Source organism: Babylonia areolata, chromosome 4, assembly GCF_041734735.1.
Source record: "Babylonia areolata isolate BAREFJ2019XMU chromosome 4, ASM4173473v1, whole genome shotgun sequence".
Taxonomy (NCBI): Eukaryota; Metazoa; Mollusca; class Gastropoda; order Neogastropoda; family Buccinidae; genus Babylonia; species Babylonia areolata.
Window position 1 is genome coordinate 40691500 of NC_134879.1, and position 14066 is coordinate 40705565.

At 39.5% G+C, this 14066-nt stretch overlaps 1 protein-coding gene across 1 annotated transcript; it reads right to left on the bottom strand.

The window, feature by feature from the left end:
- Positions 1-3256: 3256 nt before the first annotated feature.
- LOC143281694 (uncharacterized) lies at positions 3257-13562 on the bottom strand. Its single transcript, XM_076586948.1, has 4 exons — positions 13463-13562; positions 11935-12017; positions 3890-5261; positions 3257-3351 (listed from the first exon to the last, which is right to left on the bottom strand). Exon 3 carries the CDS (start codon positions 5255-5257, stop codon positions 4214-4216), a length of 1044 nt encoding a protein of 347 aa, XP_076443063.1. The 5' UTR covers positions 5258-5261; positions 11935-12017; positions 13463-13562; the 3' UTR covers positions 3257-3351; positions 3890-4213.
- Positions 13563-14066: the final 504 nt, after the last annotated feature.

Below are 14066 nucleotides of genomic sequence, written 5' to 3' on the forward strand. Positions count from 1 at the left end.
AATAATCTTATTGTAAAATTTCGTCTGTGTCTCTTCTCTTGATCTGTAGGAATCATCGTGAGCCATAGATGGCTGTGCCTTGCTTTTTTGTTTTATTTTTAATTACCGAGCTATCATTTCCGAATAATTTTAAACGAAATAATACTCGGGCAACGTTTTTATCGCATGATACATGGTTGAAACTATGTGGGTAGTTTGATAGGTAAAGCAATTGATATGAACTAAAGGTGGTTAGAGTGTGTGTAATGGTCGAGTACACAGTCAGTGATTACTGTGCAACCTACTAAGTGGTTGTGACGCGAGGGTAGGAATCAAGATATCTGTTCTGCCTGCAGGATAGACCACCTACGAGGTGACCATCTTAAGTTGAAGATGCTGATGCAAAGTTGATGTTTTTTGACACATGTACCAGTTCTCTTCCGACAGACGAGCATTTGTGTAAGTCCATTCTATCAACTTGGTCGGTGATGCTGTTGCTAGTACTATCATCCCAACAGGAGATAACCAGCAGGATAGGTCAGGATGAAATGTGAGAAACTAATTCTTTCATTCCTTTGCCCCAATGCATTCGTGTATTTGGAAAGAGCAGCCACCAAATGAAAAATCCACACAATATATATTGTGGCTGCCCTCTGTTTGAAAATGTAAATGGTGAAGAATGTACTACAGTTCTATGGGAATGAAAACAAACGAATGGTATTTTTCTTGATACTTTATTACAATATACATTCATACATTTTAAAAAGCTAAGATCAATTGAATCATATCAAAATTAAGGAACGAAATTCAAAATTTCACCCACCACCAAACAAATTAATTCTATGGAAAAAGAAAAACCGCATACATGGTCAACAAAGGTGTAATATGGCACATGCGCACTCTCACATACGCACCATGCCACGCCACATAGCGCCACATTCACAGGCAGTGACACACACACACACAATGCACCCCTCCCCAGCCCCCCCCCCCACCCCCCCTCCCTCCCCAGCCCCCCCCACCCCCCTCCCTCCCCAGCCCCCCCCCCACCCCCCCCTCCCTCCCCAGCACCCCCCCCCCACCCCCCCTCCCTCCCCAGCACCCCCCCCACCCCCCTCCCACCCCCCTCCCCAGCACCCCCTCCCCCCCCAGCACCCCCTCCCCCCCCAGCACCCCCTCCCCCGATGATGCCTGCTTCTGCGAGCAGAAAATGCAGTTGGATGGGTCGCTGACCAACTGTCCATTATTGGCTCCTTTGTCATTGGTATGACTGTGGAAGGTGTCTGTAGCGGACTTAAGACAGGTCAAGAGACTGGCAGGTAATGTACCATATTGCTTTGCTTGCATTGCCCATCCTCTGTTCTTCACACAGGCTGCTATTATTTCCACCCCGTCCCCACACACAAACACTCAACCCCCACCCCAAACTTTCCAACCCTCCCTTTCCCCCCAGTGAACACAATACATGATAGGTAATAGTAATGTTAAAAATCTAAATCAAATACTTATTAGATTCAGAAAAATAAGAACCTCCCCTCTCTCCCACTACTGAATACACAACAGACAAAGAATAATACATTGAAAAATCATTCAATACTTTTGGATTAAAATAAGAAATAAAAGGTACATGTACCACATGACATTAGGTAAACTTAAAAAAACAAAAACGGACAAACTAGTTATCAACGATAGTCAAGATCTTTTGACATTTTACTTGGCACTTTATTTCTAACATATAAACCTTAGCTAAAAACCTGTGACAGACTTAAATGGCAAACTACCATTGCAGACCTCTCACTATGCACTTGCACCCCACCTCCACCCTGTCTTCAGCCCTGACATTCCACTTGACAGTCAACCACCTGTCTCAGGTTTATCACAAGTGTTGAATTTGTGCTTTGGGTTACTTGACCATCCTACAGACAGGATGGTTGGTAGGTTCAGGCCTCCCTGGCTGCAGACAGGTTTTCCTTGCAGGTAGGGTCGGTCGCTGCTGGAAGTGACCAGGCACCAGGAAGTTGACAGCAGCTCCTGCTGACCTGACCCCTGGTCGTTCCTCTGCAATCACATCACAACCACAACTAATGAACCACCACATTCCTTTTTTCCAAATTCAATCATCCAATTCTGTGTTTACTCAAGAAAAGAGAAATCGAAGAGCCCTCATGCAGAAACCTGCTGCTTAATATCACCCTCTGAAACTAAAAACTGGTTAAACAAAACAAATGCAAACACTTTACAAAAGCTGCAGTTAGGGATGGAGACCCCCAGACCCATTTCAAATCCCATACCCCCCTCCTTCCCAGAGAAGCTAGCCTTACAGTCAATGAAGAGCAGGAAATCGTACCACTATTCTGTGTAACAAGCTTATTCAGAATAATCAAAACCACTGATGACAGGAAGAAAAATTTGACTGGGTTCATTGTTAATGTTGTTGTTCTGCGTTCGTGGGCTGCAACTCCCACGTTCACTGATATGCACACAAGTGGGCTTTTACATGCATGACCGTTTTTACCCCGCCATGTAGGCAGCCATACTCCGTTTTCGGGGGTGTGCATGTTGGGTTTGTTCTTGTTTCCATAACGCTGACATGGATTACAGGATCTTTAACGTGCGTATTTGATCTTGTATATACACACGAAGGGGGTTCAGGCACTAGTATGTCTGCACATATGTTGACCTGGGAGATGGTAAAAATCTCCACCCTTCACCCACCAGGCGCCGTCACCGTGCACAGGCTCATTGTAAACAATTTGGATGAAATTGTCTCAGGTGGTTGGAAAGAGAAAAAAAAAGAAAAGAATGAACATTAGCAATGACGGGCGCAATACCCAAGTGGTTAAAGCATTGGACTGTCAATCTGAGGGTCCCGGTTTCGAATCGATTGCACAACTTAATTTCCATTTGGAATAATTCAAGTTTTTTTGATTTGATTTTCCAGTCAAACTTGGGAGAAAGGGCGAGAGCAGGATTCAAACTGTCTGAATGGCAGATAAGCATCAACTATTCAGCTACCTTCCCCTTATGGAGGGAAGTAAGAACACAAAACACTGATTCTGAAACCATTATTAACCTCACAAACAACCAGTACAGACTTCTGATTATGGTTTTAAAGTACAGAGTTCTCACAAGATGGTTTAACAGATACAGCCCTAAAATGTACACTGCAACAGATTTTTTACTTTCACATCAACACCGCTTTCTGTTGGGGACTAAAGGAAGCTAACATATACTGAGACACTTGCGTCCACAGAGATCCAGTCATCATTGTACCTACCAGGTCTCCTCTTCAGACGTGTTGGCACGGATCTCTGGCGTGTAACGATCTCATCAGGACGTGCCATCTCCTGTGAAACCACTTGCTTGTGCTGCCTGTTGAACAAGCAAACAAAAATCCTCGAGTTTATTTTTTAAACACAAAAAAAAACAGAAGGGAAAAAAAGATAAAATTGGGGAAAAGATTAAAAAAAAAAAGATTTAAAAAAATGGAAGGAGCGGTTTCTTGCATGCATTCCACTTCTGACCCAATATTCAGCAACTAAGAAACCTAAGCCGACTTGTCACTCATTGATTCTGACATCCTTTGCTCCTACTCCAGTCAACCCCCTCCTCTCCCTCCCTTTTCAGGAAATTTACTGAGCTGGCCTCTTCAGTTATGTCTGTCCTCACTGCTGTTAGTTTTAGCTTTCTTTTTCTTCATATCAAACTATATATGCATTCAATTTGTAAATTACACACTTCTCATTGTGACCATTTCAATCCAACGTGGTGTAAACAGTATGCTCACACATGCTCGATCTCTCACACATGCAAAGATCTTGATTTATCACTTTACAGACCTTAGTGTAAAAAGATTACATATCTAAGTCTCCCTCTCGCACTCACACAAAAACATATCAAATTCACTCACCACAAGAAGTACCAGTGAGTGCTGGTGCGGTGACGCTGTCCCTCACATGACACATGGTGGTCCTGGGTCCCCATGGGATGAAGGGACCAGGTGTTCATTGGACAGACGTTGTTCATTATCTTCCTTGACTGCAAAGGTACTGTTTCCATCAGTCTTTCGCTAATGAACTATTTCTCCCCCAGTCACAATGCAAAAAAAACCCCGATGTTCCAGGTTTTTTTTTTGTTTTGTTTTTTTGTTTTTTTCGTCCAATGTCTTGTGGTATCCATGTCTACAAAAAGCACTCATACATAAAATTCAAAAAAAGTGTCAACTTTCAGTATATCACATGCGTGTCTGAAAGATCATATAGTGAAGCTTGGCAGTTTCGCTCTTCAAGACGTGGATCTCTGCCCGCAGTTTGAGATTCTCCTGCTCCAGGAAGTTAGCCCGGCTGGCAATTTCTTCTTCCTTCTGCCTGCGGGCGTCTCGGGACCGTTTTGCAGCCTCATTGTTCTTCCTCCGTCTCTCCCAGTATGCCTCATCCTTCTGATCCTCTGGGACAGCCTTGGCTTTTTTGGCATCTGGATCCTCTCCTGCTTCCCGCGAGGAGCTTGAGCTGGTCTCGGCCGAAGCGACAGTGCCTGAAGCTGATTTACTGTTATCCTTTTTCTCCCGTACTTCATTTCTTCGTTTCCTGTTTATTATAGAAGATACAGGTGGCATCACGGGAAAGGTAGCCAAAGGAGATGACAGCAATAGTTGGTCTTGAGTGTTATCGTAGGGTGAGGAGAGACCGAGTCTGGGCGATTGTGATAATTGACTTTGCAACATCTGACCGTTGACGGACAACATGAATGTATTGTCGACGTTTTGAATCAAATGCCTGTTTGGTAGCTGCGCCATGCTTTCTGCCACATTGTTGAAGTCTGAATTATGCTGGTCGCGAGGCAGTTCTCTACCGAAATTATTTGCTGAGGAAGCCGAAGGTGCTGCTAAAATTGTGTTCCTGTGAAAGGGATACTGCAGACTGACTGGAATCTGGTTTGAGACGACTTGCTGACCTGCGAGGGCAATGGGAGAGCCCCTCTGACTGGATGGGTAACTGTCAGCTTGTACTTGTATTCTGAATTCCGGTTTCTCAGCCCCGTCTGTAGGGTAAGAAGTAAGAGCGTGTGACTGGCTGCTGTCCTCTATTCTAATGGCTGAGTTCTGTTGTCCAAACGACTGATGTGGATCCTCAGAATGCTGCCTGCTACTGCTACTGCTGCTGCTGACATTGTTGTCTCTGCTGCCTCTAGACAAATCCAGCGGAACGGTTTTTGGGGGGATGTCCTGGCTATAATTCCCAGAGTCAAATCCCTCATCAGGCTCCATCCTTTTGGCCATAAATCTGCAACACACACAATTTCCACACTTAAACATTGGGTTACACCAGTATACTGTCCAGTCTTTCCCTCTCCAACACTTGGCTGCAGAAAAAAGTAATAATATTATTATTATTAATACATAGTTTTTCTATGGCGCAATATCTAGCACAAATGCTGCTCAAAGCGCCTTACATCACAGTCGACTATAAACATGCCTTAAAAAAAACATATCGACTGCTATCTGGCAATGGAAAACATCCAGTGTGTTCATATGAATGCAACAGCACACTAAAGATTATTAAAGCTATGAAGTAAAGAAGGCTTAGATTAAAGCGAAATGCATTTCATAGAACACACACCCCCACACACTGTTGACTGTGGGTGGGAGGTCAACCACGTTACTGCCACAACAGAATAAAAAGTTCGACATAATTATATCCAAAACAAACGTTTTTTGTTTCGGTTGTTTTTGTTTTTTTAAACAAAACATCTCACCTAAGTTTTCAGAACATGAATGAACAGAGAAGAGAGCCATGGAGGGGAGAAAAAAATGTCTTTTCCCTTTGGACATGCACTTGAAGCTGTCATGCCAACGCTGGGAGGGAGAAAGAGGGAGTGACCAGCACCACTGGGTGAAAACCATACCAAGTCAACACTGATTCGTCAGGCAAAGAGCACATAGTGAAAGAATGAATGAAATAAGGAATCATATTCAGAACGGAATATATAAAGGAAGGAATTTAAAAATACATAAAAACAATGAAAGAAGGAACCAACAGCATAAAAACATGGCTAAAGGTAAAGAATGAAAATGCTATGAACACACTGAAATGTGTACAAATTTGAGAAAAAGAAAATACACACATACAATAACATTCTCTCTCTCTCTCTCTCTCTCTCTCTCTATATATATATATATATATATATGTATGTATGTATCTATATATATATGTGTGTGTATAAATATATATTTTTTTTAAATTCCATGTGCCTGTTTCCAGAGTACAATCTGTTTTATAGACAGCAGCTGAGACCAGACACAAAAATGGTTGCCATTGTGTCAACATTCCTCACCTTCCTTCTTCATTGTATGAGAAATTTCCTGTTCTTCCATGAAACTCTGTAACTTCCCCATGATACGACTGATAATTCAGGCTGTTTACTTCCTTTCCCATCCTGAATGAAAAAATACAATAAAGATTCAATTTCTTTCCAAATGCCAAAATAAATCATAATGACAAGCAAACCCCACCATATACTACCAAACAACCCACATTACAAAAACCAGAAAACAAAAAGAATGGCATGAATAATTCTTTTTTTTTTTTTTTTTTTTTTAAAGGTCATTATACAATCCAAGCAGTCATCTGCTAGATTTTGATCTAGAACTGCCATTTTCTTTACTTACTTTGTACATATCGTTCAAAACTCTGCAGGGTAAACGAAAATGCGGCCTATTCTGTATAAAGCATGCCAGCTGAACAAAAATATGATAATTCAATCTCCAACTGTTGAGCAATAATGAAAAAGAGTGGATAAATAAAATAAAGATGGACTGACCAAATGTGAAACTGAATGGACAGAAGCCAATGGTAAAGAAATATTTTAAAAATTCATCCTAGTTCTGATGCTTTTAATACACAGAAAATGCAACAAGTCCTCTTATAAAAACACTGCACACAAACACCACAGCATGCATACTGTGACAACAACAACACACACACACACACAAAAATCTACAACAGCACAACTCAAAAGGACAAAAAGAATATACATACTTGAAACAAATAAACCTAAAACCAAGTCTTTAACATAAGACCCATGCTATGTTCAACATGTAATATGAATTGTGTGTTCTTCCACTTCCTCAAAGAGATGCATCCCAAGTTAACAGGAGTGAAAACCTCTTATATTACACACACATTTACAGAGTGCAAGTCCTAAACACTGATGCAAAATCCAACATTTTGTCCATTTTCTTGAAGGGAGTTACACACACTCACACACACATTTACAGAGTGCAAGTCCTAAACGCTGTTGCAAAATACAATATTTTGTCCATTTTCTTGAAGGGAGGGATGAGGAATTCTGGAGTCTGGGGGCCAACAAAATGCTGGTCACAAGATGGTGCAAAAATTCCAGAAGAACTCTGAAAGGTCGCAGTTCTGCATTGTTTAAGTCGAACCTTTTTTTGAGGGGTACGTTCGTCCCAATGAAAGGATTGACTGGAGGCGAGTCACGAGCTGAAGGGCTGCTTTCTGGTGATGACGGTGGTGATGAAGAACCGAATCCAGAATCATCTGATCTGATAGATTCCGCTCCAGACATATATTTCCCCCTAAGCAAAAATGACACACACAACAAAAAGACAAACTGATCAGTAAAGGATTGCAACTGAAATGCCTTTTGGTCCGATTTCTCACTTTTTTTCTCTTTTTTTAAATAAAATGAATTGAATGAAAAATTCGTCTGCTACACCGCTGCCTGGCCTACCCACTGACCCAACAACGGTCAGGTATGCATTTGTAAGATAATTAACTATAACCAATTAATTCACCATTCAAGAAACGTAACCTTCCTATTGAAAAACAATAAAAAAAAAAAACAAATGTAAAAATCAGAATCAAATACTTCTGAAAGAAATTTGTCACCAACATGCATTGCAAATTGATTTTTTTTTTTTAAAGTAGACAATTATAAACTCACTTGACAAGAATCTTCATTCAATACAATATCTTTTGTGTCATCATAAACTCAGCTAAACCACCACTACTACAGCGACAGCCTGCCATACACAAAACTTCTTTCTTTTCTTTTCTTTAAAAATGGTTGGGGCAGTCAAAAGGCAAAGCTTACAACAAAAAAAGTAAAAAAACAGACATATTTATAATCAGAAACAAATATTTTATTAACAGGTTAAATTTTTTTTTAAAAGTAAACAGTTGCAAAATCACTTGACAATAATCTTCAATTTAAGAGCTCTTTACTATCATAAACTCAGCTAAACCACCACCACTACAACGACGACACCCCACCATACACAAAAACCACTTTCTTTTTTCTTATTTTTTAATTGGTTGGGGAGTTCGTCAATAGGAAAAGTTAACAAAAAACTTCCATAATCAGAAACAAATATATCTTTATAAACAATCGCCACCAACATGCTCTGTGATTTGATGAAAAAAAAAAAACAAGTGTAAACTCAACTGACAATCTTTGTACAATATCTCTGTCATCAAAAACTCAGCCAAACCACCACCACTAAAGCGACAACACCCCACCACATACAAAACTACTTTTTTTCTCTTTTGATTGGTTGGAGGTTCCGTCAAAAGGCAAAGGTAACAACAAAAAATACCTTTGGTAGATGAAGTAGGGACTTGCTGGGAGATAATCTTGACCTTGTGAATCATTCCTTGTGGAAACATAAGAGGTACTATATTATAGGGTGGAATCATACAAAACAGGTTTTAAAAAAAGAGAAAAAAAGAGAAAAAGCTTTTAGACAACTCTTCATGGTTGGTGAGGATGTCAGTCAGCCTTGCAGGTTTTAGTTTAGATGTCAAAAAGTATGCAGACTACATATACGCTACCACATCTGCTGTGGAGAAAAAAAAAGCAGATGCCTGACCTTCACACAAACCCAACATGCTCATCAACATGCCTTGAGAGCCCATTCCATGTTTGTTAACATAAAATGCAATGAAGTATTTCAACAAACATGAGGTTTTCTGCCTCAGTGTCAAGATACACCCACACTTGTACATTCACACACACATTCTACATTAGAAATCTTCCTGACACATTATCCTTCAATATTTAAAAACTGTCGTTCAATAAATTAAAACAAATGGACAATCATCTCCTGGGAAAACACTGTGATCTAGTTAAAAAAAAAACCCAAAAAAACACACCCAATTTCACAATTTGAAAGTAAAAACTGTAAAGTCAAAGACCTTTCAATGTGTATTAATGCAAAATGTAATTTGACATCATAAGCAGTGTGTGTGAGAGCGTGATTAAGTGTGGGTGTATGGTAGGGAGCGAGTAAAAGGTAAGCTTATAAATAAAATAAAAAAACCCGCTATTTTAAACCATGGCAGTGAAGAAAGCAATCACCTAAAGCAATAAAAACACACACAAAAAAAGAAAACAAAACCAATAATAAAATTTTTAAAGGGGGGTGGAGCGGCGGGGCAATGAGAGGGAGCGGGTGAGTATTGGAGGTTGAGATACAGATCAGAAGTAAACCCATGGCTGCACAAACCCGTTTATATTCAAAGACAACCAAAACATCACACGAGGAGAAAAAATAACCAAATGAGCAAGGGAGATAATATGACGAAAAAGCATCGAATGATGAGGGCGGTTATTTTTGTTGTTGTTTTTTTTTACCCCCGTATATAAAACAATTTGATTTGAATTCGATTTTGCATACTCATGAACCCGTTTTTCCAATAAACACAACAAGCACAACAATGGACTATCTTAAGAAACAAAATTCAGGACGGAGTACTACATACTGTTTTAAACACACACACACACACACATACAATATATAAGGAATGTAAGGAATACAAAGGGATAGTCTGAACGGACAGACGAATGGAAAACAAAGATGGCGGTCGCTCGAAATCGCAGCATCACGTCAGTCACACAACAGTTACCGTTCTTGGAAACAGAACGATCAGGGTTTTTTTGTTTTTTTTGTTTTTTTTAACAAACCATTTCTAACACTTGAATGGTGTTCACCGACTATTTCAACAACAAATTAGGTATGCAACCGAAGTAACTTAATCTCCGTGAATTGATGCTGTGATCCATTAACTTATCAGTGGTTTTCGACTAAGTTTATTATGTTAGTCTATATCCCCAAGTTAACACATGATTATGTCTTGCATGGAATTTATTGAATTCGCTTACAAACAAAGGCAATAAAGTTAATGACGTTCTTAGCAATATCCAAACTTTGTCTAAAACATACTACGTAATTGTCATTCGACATATTCAGTACTGACCGATCGATACCAAAAGTGGTAAACACATATATCCTCACATTCGCGCCTTGTGAAACACTTCACTTTCCGTCTAGAAGAAGATGCGGACTAAGTTTGTTGATATTGACCGTATTTCTTCCAATACCCGTTGACATATTTATCGTGTTATTTGTATTCCAATATTGACACGATCATCACTGTACTGTTTTCTCCCCCATCCCAGTCGACACACCAAATAAAGGTCTCATGTGTTGTTTTTTTTTATCATGTTGGCAAAGGTCTGTCGTGATATTTCACTTATATTACCACGTTACCCACCTCTATGTCAATCATGTTATTTCATTTATTCCCCAGCTGGCACATTCAATCGCTCAAATCGTGCACGCGTCTTGTAATCAGCATGCACCAACAGACCGCTAGAGAGTTCCGCGGCCATCTTGAATCTTGCGTATGCCGGCGTATCTAACTTTTTACTCGAAATCGCAAACAATGCCAAAGGCGACCGACACAGGCTAAAGCAGTACACATATGTGCTGTCCTCCATTTCTTCAGTTGATAAGCCTCCACTTCTAAACTGTACAATATATATGCACGATACAAAAAAGAACAAGAAGCCTTCTGTTCCGCACTTTCTTCCTCTATCGATCACCTCGTTGCTCGAAATTTGAGTCAATCAACTTCAAGAGCAAAGATCATGTGACGCGCCTCGAAAAGTCATCTCAACACGGAACTCTAGCCGTCTAAGAGACGAATCTCCCGGCCAGTCACACCAAGTGTCGCCCAACAAAAACCAAATCCCTCCAGGGTAACCCCACCCCACAAATCCAACACCAGAGACAAGCGTTCTTTAGATTACAAAACCCCGTTAACACCTTAACACCTTTCCCCGTTCTAACCAGCAATTTTACTTTACATATACCAAATTCCCAAAGAACAAATTTTTTTTTTAACTCGTGTCATTTCCAAGATCTTAAATGGTGTACACTGTCATATTTAAACAACAAATGTCTTCTGTAGCCGAAGTAACAAAGTATCAGTGAATGGATGCGGTGACCTATTCAGTTATATGGTTTTCGACAGTGTCCATCGTGTTCAGTTAACACACGGATATATCAACCATATTCCCACAACGTTATCGACAATGTCTATCATGTTACTGGCGTTAAACACACTTATCCACCTACACTGAGATCATCCGAATGACAGACGGAGTTAACGTCCACAACTTGTGAACACTTCTTTCCGTCTTCGGGGAAATATTGTGGACAACATTGTCATGTCAATTGGACTTAACATTTTTCCCGCCATTCCCACCTTGTTCCTTTTTTTCCCCCACAAGATGCAACAAGAATTTTTAAAAATATATAAATAACAGTACAGAGAGGAATATTTATAACAATGATACTGAACACAACATAAATCGTCGCTTGTTCAAGAAGCACAAATCTATAAACGAAAAGGAATAGACATAAAAGACTTCTACGGTCCGATTTTAACATCCGAAACCCATTTAACCGGCAGTATGCACGTCATTTTACTCGGTTCTTAAGCAGATCCAATCACTAAATTAACGTGCCATCATCTTGCTTTATACGTTTCTCGTCCTACACACACTGGGAACGTAACCAATAGGTGCAAGGGGTTACTGGACCGACATCACCACACTGGTAAAACAAAACACTTCAGTGGAAGTACTCACATGGTGCAGACGTGAAGAATGAGACTTTGACGAAAACAATCCGAGAGTTCCACTCAGTTGAGACTTTTCCACAGCTGTTGTCACTGCACAAAATACACGTATAAAAAGCCACTGAAGGGAAACGCGTGCTTCATGACAGAGAACATATAAATTACAGCCCACCCAAGTGACAAACCACCATTTTGACAATCCGAAATAGACAACTGGATCTGTCTTCTATCGTTTCAAGAACGAATGCAACAACATGAGATATTCGATGAATCAGGACATGTACAGATCGCAAAAATTATTAATTCACAATTTTCATGAGGTACTGTACTTTTCCCGTAAAAAAAAAAAAAAAACATAACGGCAATCAAATCGATTTCAATGCAAGGTATGCCAGTTGACGACAAAGATGCGTCTTTGTTGAACATGTCTACAAACAGTTCTATGACATTTTCTGACAGAGATTGCATACACTGAACTGACTTTTTTGTGTATGGTTTAGGACTGTGTACCCGCTGAAGTAATTAAAAATGAGATACCAGTTCAAGATCGTTTCTTTCATATCAATACACCATTTAAAATGTTCCCTTCATAATCTAGTCAAATATTCATAAGTCAAAAACTCTACTTCTGAAAAATTGTTTTTCTCCTTTAAAAAAAAAAAAAACAGAAAAAAAAAATTTTTTAGTATAAAAAAAATCTAGCTTTCCTTTATCGGTATGCGTTCATTTCCTGCCCTTATCATCCAACCCATCCCCGCCATATGTATCTTCCTATTCTGTTACTGCAACATTATTTCTTAAATTCGTACTTAGATTTCAGATCCTAACATCAACTTTTGAATGAACCAATAGTTGCAAGTTGGCATTCGAATACCAAGCCATTTTGATCATAAAAACAGTTTAATTTCTGTACATTTGTTGTATACTCCATAGTAAAGAGTTTACTTAAAATTCACTGATACATTTTTGAAATTGCTCTTTCCCCGAACATTTCTCTTTTATAGGTTATGATTTTGTACAATTTCAACATGTAGGGAAATCTTTTACCCATCAAAATCCATATTTCTTATTATTTTTGCTTTTCTTTTTTTTTTCTTTTTTTTTCTTTTTTTTAAACGTTCTTTGAACTTTCAGATTTTAAGCATTTTCAAGGAAAGAAAACTGTTATATACTCGAGCAACCACATTCTACTAATATAAGTTTTGCTCTTTCTTTCCTTTTTTTCCCCCATTCTCATGAGATTAAAATTACTAATCAAAATCCGTTAAGATCCAAATTATGTTCTTTCCACATTGGAAAGAGGAAAAAAAATTCTAATTTCAGCCAGTTTAAATCTTCATTTCGCTCTTCTTGATTTTTTTGGGAAAAATATTCAAAAGTTATTACAAGACTTGCTATTACCACAATTTTCTTTTAAATCATTTTAATTCGGTGTCTTTTTTTTTTTTTTTTTTTTAATAAAATAAAATTTTAAAAAGAAAAACTTTTAAGTGGGAGTGTTGAAAAGTCTTTCTGAAATTCACTCCTTAATATCTTACCAAACTAGAAATGGAAACAAGCTGGTAAACTGGAATCTTGACGGTTTACACTCTCTCGCTATCGCTGGCTGGCAGAGCGGCGTGGCAACGGAAATCGCAAAATTGCTGCAGAAGAGAGCTGTTCGACGGCCTTTTTTATAGCCATGGACCCAGTGTCACGTGACGTCATACACACAAGAACCCAATGTTTGACCAATCGCGCCGCACGCCCGTGTTGTCCAATCAGGCAACAGACTTCTCAAAGGGATCGCTGGACTCGCGCAAGCCAGCGTAAACGTCACGTGGTCTGGATACATCCGGACGACTGAGCGACAGCCGGACGGCGGCTCTCAGTTCGCCTCTACGTCTAACTCAAACAGTATCGGCTCAGGTGGGTATCTTCATTGAAATAAAACTATTCCGAATGTAACTCTGTTCATTTACCACAAGTCGTTTGTGCTGTGCGAGACTGAAGCAGTGTTTCTGAATCGGTTACTTCTCTCTTCCAATTCAAGTTACGTATGTTATATCCGTTGTTTACTGAAGTACCGTAAATACTAGTTTTGTCATGCGTGCCTCTCCCGTCCGTCCGATTTGTGTCGCTTATATGCTCGGACTTCGTCAA